General features: G+C 48.0%; 1 protein-coding gene across 2 annotated transcripts in view; it reads left to right on the top strand.

The window, feature by feature from the left end:
- The window catches only part of SNAPC4 (small nuclear RNA activating complex polypeptide 4), a 204,252-nt gene that overhangs the window by 52,223 nt on the left and 134,651 nt on the right, over positions 1-17,378 (top strand). For both annotated transcript variants that reach the window (XM_088479544.1, XM_088479543.1), the window contains exons 8-12: positions 6,960-7,064; positions 9,950-10,022; positions 11,426-11,590; positions 12,278-12,425; positions 12,723-12,829. In XM_088479544.1, the coding sequence (XP_088335670.1) occupies positions 6,960-7,064; positions 9,950-10,022; positions 11,426-11,590; positions 12,278-12,425; positions 12,723-12,829 (598 nt within the window). The remainder of the gene's footprint in view (positions 1-6,959; positions 7,065-9,949; positions 10,023-11,425; positions 11,591-12,277; positions 12,426-12,722; positions 12,830-17,378) is intronic.

The raw sequence follows: 17,378 nt of genomic DNA, 5'->3' as shown, positions 1-17,378 counted from the left end.
TTCTCCTCCGGCCTAGGCTGCTTACCAACTGAGGTGCCTGTGGCTCGGGGGCGGGGTATAGAGGAGGACCCAAGTGCATCCTGGGAGCTAAAAGCTTAACTGTGTGGTGCCCATGGATCCTGTTCCAGCTATAACCCCAAGGTCAACCCTGTGGACCCTATGGACTTCGTAGAAACAGAGATAACAAAGGTAAGTTCTTACCATATCTCTTGTTTTTATTTTTAACTTTTTATTTGATTCTGAGGCAGACTGCCTGCTTCATGGGTGCTTCCGGGGGGACCCGCATATGTACCACAGGGTAGGGTTCTGGCTTCACCAAGTGCAACATCTGGCGTCGCTGTATCTCTACTACGCACCTGAGGCTTACTGCAGCTGGTAAGTATATTCTGTTCCTTGAATTGGCAGCATAAATCCACGGTTTGCCCCCACAATTTCCTATTACGTGATTCCCAGAGGAGGGGCCAGCATTGGTAGTTCAAATAACCGCCCTCGCTTTCCATTGGCTAGATAATCTGACAAGTTCCTTGTCTGGCCCCCTTGTGGTGGAGTTACCTAGGAGTGTTAAAAGAATTAAGCTAACGGTAAACTGCCGGTATGTCTTAAGGATTACAGAGCCTTCAACCGGCAGTTTACTGTTAGCTTAATTTGTCTAACACTCTGTATTACAGTTAATCAGATTCTGCTGAGCTGTCATTGAATGTCATTTGCGGGACGCTACTGAGAATCACACAAATGATACAGATGTTTACTCAAATTATCAGTTGTTTTTGGTCTGACACCACTACAGCTACTATCACATTAAGCTCCTGCCGGTGCCTCTGGGGGACAGGTTTCCATGTCTGTGATCTTACAGATGTTCCCTGCTGCACCATCTTCTTTTTCTTCAAACAATTAGTCCTGGGTGACTGTCGGAGGTTCTTCATGTTCCCAAACTTCCTTCATGTTGTGTACAGCGGGAAGACAGGTCCTGGTTTATGATGGAGCTTCCATCTGATATGACTCTTCTCCTCTGGCCTCTCCTGTTGAGTCCTAGGTATAAGACATTCTGAATCCTTTTTATGTTCCTCCGGGGTCCCTTGGGGCTCTTGCTCCTGTACTTAGTGTGGGAGTCTTTTGTCATTGGGCTCTCTGCCTTCATTTCCATCTTCTCCTGGGTTTTTCAATTCCCTGCAGGGTTTTTACCTCCTTGACGTTTCTTGTCCAGCCTCCTCCTTCAGGGGGAAGGGGGGGGGGGTCCTCTGGAATGATCGGAAGCACTGCTATGGTAGTTCCAGGCGCCACTTCCCTGGAGATTGTTGTCTGCGCGTGGGCAGACCTCGTTTCTGACTTGTTGAGGTCTCTCTTCTTCATTAAGCACTTCTGGTGCTACGTTCTCTGTTCCTTGTACACTGGACTGTCGTCAGGTCTGTGTGTGGATATATCACTTTCCATTGGCGATATATCGGTAGTCCATCAGCGGGTGTGTACAGACATATCGGCACGTCTGGCTGTGTGTACGAGCGACCTGCGGGGACCGCCCATACACTTGCTGCAGGGATCTGCTGGTGACTGACATCTCAACTGGGTGGGTAAATTTAACTGCCTGCCCAGTTGTGATGTCATCGCAGACGCATTGGCCAAATGTTTGGTAGGTGTGTATGCCTTTACCAATCATTAGATAGGTGTACTTAGCTTAAGTCTGACATATATGACAACCTTCATGTAAAATTTGATTAAAATTGGAGATAGTCGGGTTAGGACCCCTGATACACTTGACATAGAATGATCCGTCTGACATCTCTGCTGCCCACTCTTCGAGTTTTGTTCTCTGTGCCATTTTTCATGCCCTGGGGTTCTTTACCATAGAACCTTCCCCGTGAGGACCGCTTTGAGGTGTCCCTAGCGTAAGTGTCCCCCATTGGATGAATGAAAAAACAGGATTTCTTCTTCAGGGTCCATAGGGCTCCACAGGGAGACAATAGGGTGTAAGTGGTCCTTGGAGGACCGGACACCAACAGCAACACTTTTTTCCTATCCCAGGATGCTCCGGTTCTTCCCCCTATACCCCACCCACAAAGCGTGAAGGCCAATCAGTTTTGTTGGTGTCCAGCAAGAGCAGAACAGTGGGGCTGCTGTAAAGCATTTTTTATTTTATTTTTATGATTTATTTTTTATTTAATTCTTCATAAAAGAGCAAGCAGCACTAGACAGTCCTCTGGACATCTGCGCTGCTGCTCCATCACCCCTCCGCGGTGCTGCGACACTCGGTTAAGTACTCTCGGCGGGGCTCCAGGAGGACCTAGCTAGCAGGGCTCCTCGGAACCCAGACTGCAGCAGGGACTGAAGGGGACAGATAAGGCTCAAATCGAAGAGGCAGAACCCACTGATAAGGCAAAAGAACCACTATTTGTGCGACAGAAGGTAGTTTTGCCAGTTTCCTCACTGTGATTAGCTATATCTGATCTTATGAGTGAAGCATGGAATATGCCAAGTAAAAAAGGTTTTGGCTGCCTAAATGCTTATTTTCCTTTTACCCTCTTCCAGGTACTGATTGAACTAAATTGGATGTTCCCCCTGCAGTGGATTCCCACGTGACACGCCTAGTTAAGAACACTACCTTACCTATCCATACTGCAACCTCCTTAAAGGAGACTACGGATAGAAGGATGGAAGCTTGCCTGAAGTCTATATACTCTCTTACAGGAGCTATTACTCGTCCTACCAGAGCTACGGCCCGGGTGGCAGAAGCCATTGTGAGTTGGGCAGAGGCCCTAGAAGATATTTTCCATCTAATGCTTCGAGAGAACAGCTGTCCTACATCTCTCACAATAGGGATGCAGCCTCCAATTTAGGTGAAGCGGCTTTGGATACTGGTCTCCTAGCTTCCAAGCATCTGATACTTCCGTGGTAGCCCGCCGTATTGTTTGGCTTCGCTCATGGAAGGCAGATTCAGACTCTAAAAAGGTATTGGAGTCTCTGCCTTATTCTGGAGAGATCCCATTTGGCCCAGAATCGGACAAGATTGTGACTACCTCGGCAGCTTCCAAGATGGCGTTCTTGCCCTCTGCATCTACTACGAAGCCTCGGATGTCATCCTTTCGGTCCTTTCGTCCTCAAGGAAAAGCTAAAGGTCAGTCCTTTCCAAGGCAGTCGGCATCCACTAAGGCCTCCAAGACTAGGGCCAAACAGGCCTGGGCTACTAGATGTCCACCTTCCAAATCTGAGGACAAGCCTTCAGCCTGATGGTGGGGGGGGGGGGGGGGGGGCTCTCCCTGGGGGCTTCCAGGGTGGGAGGCCGACTTTTTCAGTTCGCCCAGTTCTGGCGTCAGACCACCTCATATGCCTGGGTAAAAGAAGTTTGGCAAAGAACCTCCATCAGACCCAAGCAAAGCCCTGCTGCTCCAGAAGGCCATTCAGTCCTTGCTGCTCTTGGGGGTAATAATTCCGGTCTCCTCATCACACTGAGTTAAGGGCTATTCTACCCTTTTCTTGGTTCAGAAGCCCAATGGGTCTCATCGACCTATCAACCTCAAGTCTCTGGACAAGTTTATCAGGGTGCCAAGGTTTCGTATGGAAACCCTCTACTCTATTATCCTGGCTATGGAGCCTGGGGACTTTATGGTGTCTCTGGACATTCAGGATGCTTACCTACATGTACCTATAGTGCCTTCTCATCAGCAGTTTCTCCGGTTTGCTATACTACAACAACATTACCAATTTCCAGCTCTGTCTTTTGGACTTTCTACAGCTCCTCGGGTCTTTACCAAGATCATGGCAGTTATGGCGGCCTATCTTCATCGTCAGGTGATCAGACTGCTCCCATACCTGGATGATCTCTTGCTCTTAGCAAGCTCCCCAGCAATTCTTCACCGCTATCTACAAGTAACCATTGCCTTTCTACAAATGCACGGTTGGCTGATCAACTGGAAAAAGTCTTCCCTTACCCCTTCTCAAAAGAATGGTACATCTGGGAGCCTTCCTGTATTCTCAGGCTCAGAGAATCTTCCGGACAGCAGACAAAATCTCTGCATTACAGCACCGAGAGTGCAGATTACTCCACAGTCGCCGAGTGTCAATTCACTCTCCAATGCAGACCTTGGGATCTATGGTGTCCACCTTCAACATGGTGGAGTTCGCTCAGTTTCACTTCAGGCCCCTGCAACACCTGATCCTCTTCAGGTGGAACGGGCTGCACCATCTGCTCAGATCCCAGACAATGGGCCTCTCTCTAGAGGTTCGCCTGTCCCCCTCCTGGTGGCTACAGATGTCCCACTTAAACAAGGGTCACCCCTATTGGATCTCGGACTGGGCATTCCTCACCAAGGACGCAAGCCTCCGCAGGTGGGGCGCAGTGACCGGCCAGCACTCCTTCCAAGGACGCTGGACTCTAACCGAGGCGGTGTTACCAATCAACGTCCTGGAACTCCGTGTCTTACACAAAGCCCTCACTCTGGCTCAGGATCTTCTTCAGGGCAGACCAGTACAAGTACAGTCTGACAATGCCATGGCAGTGGCCTACCTCAATCACCAAGGAGGCACTCGAAGTCGGTCAGCAATGGCAGAAGTGTCCTGCATTCTCACATGGGCCGAACCCCATCTCCCAACCATCTCCGCAGTGTTCATCCCGGAGACTCTCAATTGGTAGGCAGATTTCCTCAGCCATCATAACGTGCATACAGGGGAGTGGTATCTCAATCCATAAGTTTTTCAGCTCCTAGTGGACAAATGGGGTCTACCGGATGTGGACCTCATGGCCTCACGACACAACCACAAGCTTCCAGCGTACGGGGCCAGGATGAGGGACACCGACGCAGCCTTCGTGGACGCATTATCTGTGAGGTGGACCTTCCATTTGGCATACCTCATTCTTACAGTCTCCCTTCTGCCCAGGGTTCTTGGGAAGTTCAAGCAAAAGGGGGGCATGGTCCTGTTGGTAGTTCCGGCTAGGCCCAGATGCCATTGGTACTCCGACCTTCAAAGTCTCTCCATAGACGTTCCTCTCCAACTTCCTCTGCGACTAGAACTATTGTCTCGGGGTCCCTGTGTAGATCCGGATCTGGCCCGTCTGTCTTTAACGACTTGGCTCTTTTGAAACATCCCTCCTAAGGTCTAAAAGGTTTTTTTAACTCTGTGGTCCAGACCTTACTCACAACGCGTAAACCGGCCTCTGCCAGCATTTATCACCGAGTGTGGCATACATATTTCCAGTGGTGTGCTACTAGAAACTATGACCCTCAGGTTTTTAGGGTTTCTAGAATCCTTGCCTTTCTTCAGGCTGGATTAGATCTCTAGCCTCTCTAAAAGTACACGTCTCTGCTCTGTCCATCTGGTTCCAGCGCAGAATTGCTCCTTTACCGGATGTTCACACATTCCTGTAAGGTGTTCTACGTATACAACCTCCGTTTCTCCCTCCTGTTGCTCCGTGGGATTTGTCAGTGGTTCTCCACGCACTTCAGAAATCTCCATTTGAGCCCCTGGATTCAGTAGACGTCAAATGGCTCACTGCGAAAACTCTTGTTTCTTCTGGCTATAGCATCTGCCCGTAGGGTATCGGATTTAGGGGCGCTCTCCTGTCGCTCCCCATTTCTAATCTTTCATCCGGACAGGGCTGTTCTCCGAACACGTCCTGGCTTCCTTCCCAAGGTGGTTTCTCGTTTCCACCTTAATGAGGAAATTGTGGTTCCGCCTTTTCAATCTCCAGACCCTTCGGTAGGTGAGCCCTATTTGGATGTGGTCCGTGCTCTGAAGATCTACGTGGACCGTACTACTCCCAGCAGGAAATCGGACTCCTTCTTTGTCCTATATGGATTCCACAAGAAGGGATGGCCATCTAATAAACAGACTCTGATCAGATGGCTTTGCATGACTATCTCACAGGCTTACATGCAGATTGGCCTTCCTGTGCCGGCTACAGTATCTGCTCATTCTACTCGCTCTGTGGGTCCCTCGTGGGCAGCCCGATGTGGCGCTTCTGCTGAACAGCTATGGAAGGCAGCCACGTGGTCTTCTGTCCACATCTTTCTTAGGTTCTATTGCTTTGATACAGTTGCCTCTCAGGATGCTTCCTTCGGGCCCAGGGTTCTTCTATCAGCTCAGGAGCATTCCCGCCCTTGAACAACTGCTTTGGGACATCCCCATTGTCTCCCTTTGGACCCTGAAGAAGAAAAGGAGAGTCATGGTAAAACTTACCTTGGTTAACTCTTTCTTCGAAGACCCTGACGCACACCTGGCTTCTATGGGTTTCTTCTCTTGGTCACCGGTTTTTCTCTGTGTGAGAGTGTGATTTCTCTGTCTTCCTTCTGTCCTATCCTGCTCCTTCCTTCTATCCTATCCTGCTCCTGCCTTGGGCTTGTTAACAAAATGATTTGCCTTCAGGCTGTGGGCAGGGTATAGGGGGAAGGACCGGAGCATCCTGGGATTGAAAAGCTTTGCTGTTGGTGTCCGGTTCTCCAAGTTCCACCTACACCCCATTGTCTCCCCTGTGGACCCTATGGACTTTGAAGAAAGAGAGTTAACAAGGGTATGTTTTACCATAAATCTCCTTTTTTGTACATACCAGTAAAATCCATTTCTCCGAACCCATGGGGGAACACTGGACGCCCTGCTTGTGCTCTGTATGCTTGTCCTGGTTTCTCCCAACTGGGTCTTTGAGGCTGGTCTGTGGTCCTGTTTTGTTTCTCCTCCCCTTCTCTCTGGCTTCCTTAGGGGCGTGGTTACCAATAACACGCTCGCTAAGGCTGCTGGGGTATGGAGGGGAGGAGCCAGTTTAGACTCCTTTAATTCTTAAAGTGCCAGGCTCCTCCATCACTGTGTATACTCCAGCTTACTCTCCAGTGTCCCCCATTGAGTTGGAGAAATGGATTTTTCTGGTAAGTACAATAATTCTGTTATTGTGTGGATGCCACAATCTTTATATTCTCAGTCTCTCACACATTTCCATCAGGTACAAAGCTCTAATGACGTGATTTGTATATTTATAGGCTGGAATATCTGCAGCAGAAACGGGATAATGCAAAGAGTGACATTGATCGGAAAATCCTGACAAAGCAGATCCAGGAAACTGAACGTGAAATTGATGATATAAAGTAAGATTTACGTATTATTGTAGTTTTCTATCCAACAGAAAAATGACACTTCAGCAATTCATTTGTTCTCTTATTTCCAGATAAGACTTTATCTTAGGCGGGTGCTAAAACTTCCCAGCCCACCTTCATCTGCACCATTCCAGTTCTTACCTGTCAGTACTTTGCTTTCTCCTTACACCTTAGCTCAGAGGGGAAGGGTCCTGATGGTTATAGCTGTACCCAGAGGCAGAGACTTACCTGTCAGTACTTTGCTTTCTCCTCACACCTTAGCTCAGAGGGGAATGGTCTTGATGGTTATAGCTGTACCCAGAGGCAGAGACTTACCTGTCAGTACTTTCACACCTTAGCTCAGAGGGAAGGATCCTTATGGTTATAGCTGTACCCAGAGGCAGAGACTTACCTGTCAGTACTTTGCTTTCTCCTTACACCTTAGCTCAGAGGGGAAGGGTCCTGATGGTTATAGCTGTACCCAGAGGCAGACTTACCTGTCAGTACTTTGCTTTCTCCTTATACCTTAGCTCAGAGGGGAAGGGTCCTGATGGTTATAGCTGTACCCAGAGGCAGAGACTTACCTGTCAGTACTTTTACACCTTAGCTCAGAGGGGAAGGGTCCTGATGGGTATAGCTGTACCCAGAGGCAGAGACTTACCTGTCAGTACTTTGCTTTCTCCTTACACCTTAGCTCAGAGGGGAAGGGTCCTGATGGTTATAGCTGTACCCAGAGGCAGAGACTTACCTGTCAGTACTTTGCTTTCTCCTCATACCTTAGCTCAGAGGGGAAGGGTCCTGATGGTTATAGCTGTACCCAGAGGCAGAGACTTACCTGTCAGTACTTTGCTTTCTCCTTACACCTTAGCTCAGAGGGAAGGGTCCTGATGGTTATAGCTGTACCCAGAGGCAGAGACTTACCTGTCAGTACTTTCACACCTTAGCTCAGAGGGAAGGATCCTTATGGTTATAGCTGTACCCAGAGGCAGAGACTTACCTGTCAGTACTTTGCTTTCTCCTTACACCTTAGCTCAGAGGGGAAGGGTCCTGATGGTTATAGCTGTACCCAGAGGCAGATACTTACCTGTCAGTACTTTGCTTTCTCCTCACACCTTAGCTCAGAGGGGAAGGGTCCTGATGGTTATAGCTGTACCCAGAGGCAGAGCCTTACCTGTCAGTACTTTGCTTTCTCCTCACACCTTAGCTCAGAGGGGAAGGGTCCTGATGGTTATAGCTGTACCCAGAGGCAGACTTACCTGTCAGTACTTTGCTTTCTCCTCACACCTTAGCTCAGAGGGAAGGGTCCTGATGGTTATAGCTGTACCCAGAGGCAGAGACTTACCTGTCAGTACTTTGCTTTCTCCTTACACCTTAGCTCAGAGGGGAAGGGTCCTGATGGTTATAGCTGTACCCAGAGGCAGAGACTTACCTGTCAGTACTTTGCTTTCTCCTCACACCTTAGCTCAGAGGGAAGGGTCCTGATGGTTATAGCTGTACCCAGAGGCAGAGACTTACCTGTCAGTACTTTGCTTTCTCCTCACACCTTAGCTCAGAGGGGAAGGGTCCTGATGGTTATAGCTGTACCCAGAGGCAGAGACTTACCTGTCAGTACTTTTACACCTTAGCTCAGAGGGGAAGGGTCCTGATGGTTATAGCTGTACCCAGAGGCAGACTTACCTGTCAGTACTTTGCTTTCTCCTTACACCTTAGCTCAGAGGGAAGGGTCCTGATGGTTATAGCTGTACCCAGAGGCAGAGACTTACCTGTCAGTACTTTGCTTTCTCCTCACACCTTAGCTCAGAGGGGAAGGGTCCTGATGGGTATAGCTGTACCCAGAGGCAGAGACTTACCTGTCAGTACCTTGCTTTCTCCTCACACCTTAGCTCAGAGGGGAAGGGTCCTGATGGTTATAGCTGTACCCAGAGGCAGACTTACCTGTCAGTACTTTGCTTTCTCCTCACACCTTAGCTCAGAGGGAAGGATCCTGATGGTTATAGCTGTACCCAGAGGCAGAGACTTACCTGTCAGTACTTTGCTTTCTCCTTACACCTTAGCTCAGAGGGAAGGATCCTGATGGTTATAGCTGTACCCAGAGGCAGAGACTTACCTGTCAGTACTTTTACACCTTAGCTCAGAGGGAAGGGTCCTGATGGTTATAGCTGTACCCAGAGGCAGAGACTTACCTGTCAGTACTTTGCTTTCTCCTTACACCTTAGCTCAGAGGGGAAGGGTCCTGATGGTTATAGCTGTACCCAGAGGCAGAGACTTACCTGTCAGTACTTTGCTTTCTCCTTACACCTTAGCTCAGAGGGGAAGGGTCCTGATGGTTATAGCTGTACCCAGAGGCAGAGACTTACCTGTCAGTACTTTGCTTTCTTCTTACACCTTAGCTCAGAGGGGAAGGGTCCTGATGGTTATAGCTGTACCCAGAGGCAGAGACTTACCTGCGCACTAAGCACATAACACCATAAAACCTTCATGTTATTGTCCCTTTTAAACAATCATTTTTTTCAGTGACAGAAATAACATTAATAAACCATAGAATCTTGTAAGCTGTATCTGTATAGAGGGATTACTGATCCAGATCCTTATTTGGAGCTCAGCGATGTCATCAATTCATTATAAAGTAGAAAGATGTATGGTAATATGGAATGGCCTGTCCCCTACTATATATTATATGTGTCCCCTGAATAAATTGTGATCTATGGAGTTTGTTTTATTATTTATTCCTTCATCTGGGACCATTCTAATGGCTACTGTGGGAATAAAATAATCTCTGTCCTATGGACCATCTTGTGTAACATGGCTTTGTCTCACTTTCTGGAACGATCTGACGTTATTGCCAAGTTCCATGTGATTTGGCCTGAGATGCTCGTACAATTCTTTCTTTCCTCCAGCCAACTTCCAGAGCAAACGTTGATGGGCCAAAGAAGTGATGAACACGACTGGGAGAAGATTTCCAACATCAATGTGAGCGCGGCTGAAACTAGTTTTGGTTCTTTTCTTAGCTGCCGGTTAATCTACCAGATAGGACGATTACATTTATATAACAGACCGTAAGGGGCTTCCTGATCGCTTAGCTAGTGCCCAAGGACAGATTACTATTAAACAGAGCAGTAAAAAAAGCGATTTTAGTTCTTTCTGTTGATTTTAAAACAAGTGAAAAGCATGTAAAATGATATCTTTGAAGGGTGCAGTACGTTTTCATATCCTGCAGGTGTCACTCCCTACAATGCAGGAAAGTCCACAGATATTGCTAGGTTGGTGTTGAGGGCTGACATACCCTGCAATAGGGCGGTCCCTTGGCAAGGCATTCTGGGAATGGTAGTGCTACGGAAGATTTGTAAACATTATTTTGCTGTTGGAGTAAAACACTGGGCATGCATGATGGCGGGACGCAAATACAGAAATCTAAAGTCTGTTAAATGATGGTATTCTCTCCATTATTTTACATTGTAGAGAACAACTGAGTGATTTCACCGTTTCATATTGGGATAAAGGGCCTGATTCAGCGGAGAACGCAATTGCGATTACGCACACAGTTCAACTGCGATAGTATGCTAATCCATGCGATCGCATTGTCGCCGCTGGACTACGTAAGGAGGTCCACTTAGCTTAGCAGACATCCGTATCGTTTAGCAGCACTGCGAAACCATCTGTACAATCGAGAACCATCGCAGCCTCAGGCGCACTTACGCCGACCTTACTCATTGCTGACTTCATCGCACGCTATCAGGCCTCAGGCTGCGTGGGGCATCGCAGTGGATGATTTATGCACGCCCCTGCAACGTCATTGAAACTGGCACGCCTTCGTTCGCTTGACCACCCCCCCCCCCCCGTTACCACCCACAAATGGCATTTCCTCAATCAATCTGCGATGGGTCTGCGTAGTCACTGCGATCGCAGTCCCAATTGCAGTGGCTAGTACGTGCGCAGCACGCAACAATCGGGCCGATTGTGCGCGTATAAGCAACTGCGTTCCTTGCTGAATCAGGCCCTGAGTTAAGTAGCCGGAATCATCTGTTTTTAGTATTTCTGTTTGATGATCTGATTGTTATGTATCCAGGTATTAGTGAGACGTGTGTCCAGGAGCACCCATACATCGCTGACTTTCTTACTAAGGGGTCAATCCAATTAGGCGCGATGATCTCGCCGGTGCGAGTCATCACGGCAGTGACCGCACTTTGCGGCAGCCCGGATTTGCCAAATTTTGCTCGCAGCCCCATAGGGGCCTCGAAGGGTGCGATGTGCCGAGCCGTTGCCGGAGTTTTAATAGGATTGACCCCTAGATGTAGATGTTCAGTGTTGTGGCACTGAGCCGCTGAGAGGCTGCACTGGGGGGGAAAGTTATTTTCATCTATTTCCTTTATCAGTTTGAAGGGGATCAGAGTGCAAAAAGGCTGAGGAGGATATGGAAGAACTACGAGCATCCGCATATTAACAAGGAGCCATGGGAAGACGATGAAATACAGAAGTTACAAGAGATAGCGAAGAATCAGCATTTTATCAACTGGGAAGAGATCGCACAGGAACTGGGGGTGAGTACCCCAAAGACACACACTTGTGTATATCTTACTACATAACTCCCATAGCCATCAGCAATAGTCGGTGGTCTCCAACCTTAATTGGGGTGCGAGCTACTTGAGAAAAATAAAACCTCTTGAAGAGCTACGTTTTATTTTTGAAAAATAAAATCTGGCTAATAACCAAAAGCCCCAAGTCACTCGCCCCCAGCCAGGTGTATCAAACACAGTGCAGTGACCCCGGTCCAGCCATCAGGGCACTCACTGAGCGGTTTCTGCGGGGTCCGGCTGTATCAGGAGGGGGATATTGCAGCCGAGGATGGAGTATGTAGGTGCCGGGTTTCAAGTTGGCGGTCTCGTTAGTCCCTGCAGCCGTCAGACTCTGGAGACCAAAGGCGGCAAAGTACAGCTCCTGAAGGAGAGGAAGCAGTTCCCCGGGGCAATCGGTAGCTCACGAGTGACGGGTTGGCGACCACTGGTCTAAGTAGTAAAGTGTAGCATGTAGTTGACTTGTCTGTATTTAAATCCACCAATATGCAATATACATTTGTTAGCTAGGAGACTGCAATGTTGTGTGCTGCCCAGAGCGATACCAGATAGAGAATCCTCCCCACCTGGAGCAGCTTTTATACTATGGCAGTCGCCAGCAAGGGGACTAGGCAGGATGTATGTAGCACCCAGCGCCAATGTATTTCCTCACAGACAAAGCGCACAGCGTTCCAGTGTCTGCAGAGGTTCCAGCACAGCAACAAAGCTTTCAAGAGGAAAGCGTTCACCAAGGAAGAAGACGAAATACTGACCCACTTCGTCCAGCGGATGAGGGTCGGAGACCACATTCCTTACCGTAAAAGTGAGTGTTGGACACAGCAATATATGACTCCAAACAATGCTCCTTAATATGTTACTGTCCATAGGAGGATGAATCTAATATTATTATCAATAATGCTTCATGTTGTAGGATAAACTTTCAGTCAGCAGTTGTCATAAAGTATTTAGCTATGAAGCAAAACCTGAAACATGAGCTGACATTTGTCTTCATGTCAGTGGGCAGAGATACATTGGTGTCTTTCTGTATTTAGTGTGTAAGGTGGCTTCTCACGGTATAAGTGCTCAGTACCTAAATGACCGAGCAATCTATTTCCTTTAGTTGCCTATTTCATGGAGGGTAGGGACTCCATGCAACTTCTCACTCGCTGGTCAAAGTCGCTGGATCCCAGCCTGACGAAGGGGCCCTGGAGCAAAGCGGAAGATGAGGTAAGACCCCTTATTCCTGCCGCAGTGCTCCCCTCACATGTATGATAGAGAGATGGGGATGATACAGGTAGTTGTATTGCTGCAAAATGAGCAATTTCTGACCGAAGTCAGTGACTTGAATGTTCTGTCCCAGAGATATGACACCATATATAGACTGAATGAATCGTGTAAAATGAATGAAAAGTATAAGCGGTGCTTTGGGACCGTGTATGACCCATGGAATAGAATCCATTGGAGCCTCTGAGGCCTTCGGGTAATTATACCAGAGAATCCACATTGGCAATGATCTGACTGATGTGAGGAAAGCAGGGGGTAATTTGCAGGCGTACAGTAGTAACTAATACAGAATTAAACGCACTGCGACCATGGGGTGTAGCAGATCCTGGGCTACTGTAATATAATTACTAGAAGTCTGCGATTTTCTCCCTATATCCCCTGGCTTCATTCTATAGAAGTGCCTCGGGCAGCTGTAGAGAGCAACTGAGTAGTGGCCGCAGACCCCGTGTGGCTGTCACATCGGCACAAGACCGCTCGCCGGAACCGCACAAGATAACATTATATTACGCTCTTCCGGCACAAAAAGGAGAGCGATCTGCTGTCTGTCATTGGGGCTTGTACAGGCCCCAGTAATGAGTACGGAGTCAGGTGAGAAGCTGTAGGGAAACGGCTTACTCGCTACACGTGGGACAAGATTGGGGGCCGTTCATTCATCAGATGTAGCCTCATCATTGCTGGCCCCAAAGAGGAGGAATCTGTACTGAATAAAATGTAAATCTTCTCCTTGGGGACTTTTCCTCTTTATCTCTCTTAGGGCCGGATTCAATTAGAGGCGAAAATGGGCCGTTTGGAGATAAGTTTCCGCGGTTTCAGACTTTCCGCCTGTTTTCAAAGTATCTCCATATTCATTTCCAGGACGATTTCGCCTAAGCGGAAATTCAATGCATTGTAATGGGCGGAAAAGTACAGGTCGAGTCTCCCATATCCAAATATTCCGAAATACTGATTTTTTTTGGCATGACTGAGATAATGAAACCTTTGATTTTTGATGGTTCAATGTACATAAACTTTGTCTAAGGCACAAATTATAAAAAATATTGTATACAATTACCTTCAGGCTGTGTGTATAAAGTGTATATGACACATACATGAATTTCATGTATGTACACAAACTTTGTCTGAGCCACAAAATAATTGAATATATTGTATAATATTACCTGCAGGCTGTGTGTATAAGGTGTATATAACACATAAATGCATTATGTGTGTATATTAGGGTCCTATTCCCAAAATATTTCATTATGGTATACAATTATTCCAAAATACGGAATATTCCATTATCCAAAATTTCCCTGGTCCCAAGCATTGTGGATATGGGAGACTCAACCTGTATCTCCCATGAATAGCAGGTGAAAAAAAGTGCAAAATCGTTACTTTGGGGTGCAAACGTGGAGAAACGACTCAGAACCCTTTGGACAGTCCCCAACAGACAAATCAGCAAAAAGTACTTTCATATTGGGGGCAAAAAAGTGGGGGGACAAGCATAAAAACTAGCGAAATAGACATCTTGGGGGGCTGCAAGGACGGGTCAGGTGTTATGATTGCAGGTGCATGTAGCAGGTGCGTTTGTGACGTTTTATAAAAGTTCACTTTAGAGACACAAAAATATGCTCGCACCCATTTTCATGTACCCCAAATGTGACAGGATTACTTATATTCACCACAAAATACTCCTTTATGCCAATCTTCACCACTTTTGCAAAGACTCTAATAAGAAGCAATATAAACTACTTAAGTACCCCAAACACTTTTATTAGGACTATCAGTACACATCTACATTGATTCCCTATGTAAGTGCATCTCTTTTTGGGGTACAGACTTATTTTCCCAATTCTGATAGTACTTGTTCCGCATTCACCGCTCTCCGTTTTCGCCTGTTTAGGAATTGAATAGGGAGAAAAGCGGGGACGCGTGCGTAAAGTTTCTGCCTCTGAAACAGGAGAAGGAGGCGGAAAGTTGGACAGGCAAAACTTTACCGACTTCTCGCCTCTAATTGAATACGGGCCTTAGCGGGTCTGTCGCGAACGATGTCTTGCTGAGTACACAACGACTAATGTGTACCCAGCATTAGGAGACCTCTCTGTTTAAGCGGAAGCAACCTGTTACCTTCCTTTCTTCTCCTCAGTGTGGATGCATCCAGATTGCAAGTTCGATATTCAGACGCTTGTTACCTCTCTAACCGCTTCTGGCAGATAGCGCTAAGTGGGTGTCCCCTCCTTTTAGTGGATCCCTCATTTTCCAGACTGTCAAAACTATTATCCTGGTTCCTGGAGCTACCTCTCTCAAGGATAGTTCTGATTGGAAGCTGGAGAATACTCTAAAGTCGAGTTATGCGGCCGTACGTATATCCCCACGACCCATTCTTGCCTACACCTGGGTCAACAAGGTGGACAAGTGGGCTGACCTGCTTGCGGAAAGATTATGTTCAGGTGCCCTTCCGACTAAACTTCTCCAGCTGGTTGAACATGTTAAGGAGTCTGCCATGTATTTGGGTGAGGCCTAATCTCCTCCAGGGTGTCCTCATCTGCCATTTTGGCACTTTGGCAGGCGGATCTTACATTGCCGGGGTCTTTCTGTGCTTACCGGGGTGTCTGCTCATTCCACTCGGTTGGTGGTCATTACCCAGCACACTGGTAGCACAAGGTTAGCTGATCCCTGATTACTGTCTGTATTGCTGCGCCCTGCACCTTCTGTCACTGGTCATTACCCAGCACACTGGTAGCACAAGGTTAGCTGATCCCTGATTACTGTCTGTATTGCTGCGCCCTGCACCTTCTGTCACTGGTCATTACCTAGCACCCTCATAGCACAAGGTTAGCTGATCCCTGATTACTGTCTGTATTGCTGCGCCCTGCACCTTCTGTCACTGGTCATTACCCAGCACGCTGCTAGCACAAGGTTAGCTGATCCCTGATTACTGTCTGCATTGCTGCGCCCTGCACCTTCTGTCACTGGTCATTACCCAGCACACTGATAGCACAAGGTTAGCTGATCCCTGATTACTGTCTGTATTGCTGCGCCCTGCACCTTCTGTCACTGGTCATTACCCAGCACACTGATAGCACAAGGTTAGCTGAATCCTGATTACTGTCTGCATTGCTGCCCCCTGCACCTTCTGTCACTGGTCATTACCCAGCACACTGGTAGCACAAGGTTAGCTGATCCCTGATTACTGTCTGTATTGCTGCGCCCTGCACCTTCTGTCACTGGTCATTACCCAGCAAACTGATAGCACAAGGTTAGCTGATCCCTGATTACTGTCTGCATTGCTGCGCCCTGCACCTTCTGTCACTGGTCATTACCCAGCAAACTGATAGCACAAGGTTAGTTGATCCCGGATTACTGCGCCCTGCACCTTCTGCCACTGGTCATTACCCAGCACACTGATAGCACAAGGTTACCTGATCCCTGATTACTGTCTGCATTGCTGCGCCCTGCATCTTCTGTCACTGGTCATTACCCAGCACACTGGTAGCACAAGGTTAGCTGATCCCTGATTACTGCCTGTATTGCTGCGCCCTGCACCTTCTGTCACTGGTCATTACCCAGCACACTGATAGCACAAGGTTAGCTGATCCCTGATTACTGTCTGTATTGCTGCGCCCTGCACCTTCTGTCACTGGTCATTACCCAGCACACTGATAGCACAAGGTTAGCTGATCCCTGATTACTGTCTGTATTGCTGCGCCCTGCACCTTCTGTCACTGGTCATTACCCAGCACACTGATAGCACAAGGTTAGCTGATCCCTGATTACTGTCTGCATTGCTGCGCCCTGCACCTTCTGTCACTGGTTATTACCCAGCACACTGATAGCACAAGGTTAGCTGATCCCTGATTACTGTCTGCATTGCTGCGCCCTGCATCTTCTGTCACTGGTCATTACCCAGCTCACTGGTAGCACAAGGTTAGCTGATCCCTGATTACTGTCTGTATTGCTGCGCCCTGCACCTTCTGTCACTGGTCATTACCCAGCACACTGATAGCACAGGGTTAGCTGATCCCTGATTACTGTCTGCATTGCTGCGCCCTGCACCTTCTGTCACTGGTTATTACCCAGCACACTGATAGCACAAGGTTAGCTGATCCCTGATTACTGTCTGCATTGCTGCGCCCTGCATCTTCTGTCACTGGTCATTACCCAGCTCACTGGTAGCACAAGGTTAGCTGATCCCTGATTACTGCCTGTATTGCTGCGCCCTGCACCTTCTGTCACTGGTCATTACCCAGCACACTGATAGCACAAGGTTAGCTGATCCCTGATTACTGTCTGCATTGCTGCGCCCTGCACCTTCGGTCACTGGTCATTACCCAGCACACTGATAGCACAAGGTTACTGATCCCTGATTACTGTCTGCATTGCTGCGCCCTGCATCTTCTGTCACTGGTCATTACCCAGCACACTGATAGCACAAGGTTAGCTGATCCCTGATTACTGTCTGCATTGCTGCGCCCTGCACCTTCTGTCACTGGTCATTACCCAGCACACTGGT

The sequence above is a fragment of the Taudactylus pleione genome, unplaced genomic scaffold, assembly GCF_031769625.1.
Source record: "Taudactylus pleione unplaced genomic scaffold, aTauple2 ptg000240l, whole genome shotgun sequence".
NCBI classification, from domain to species: Eukaryota; Metazoa; Chordata; class Amphibia; order Anura; family Myobatrachidae; genus Taudactylus; species Taudactylus pleione.
Note: the sequence above shows the minus strand (reverse complement) of the source record. Positions and strands in the feature narration are given on the sequence as shown.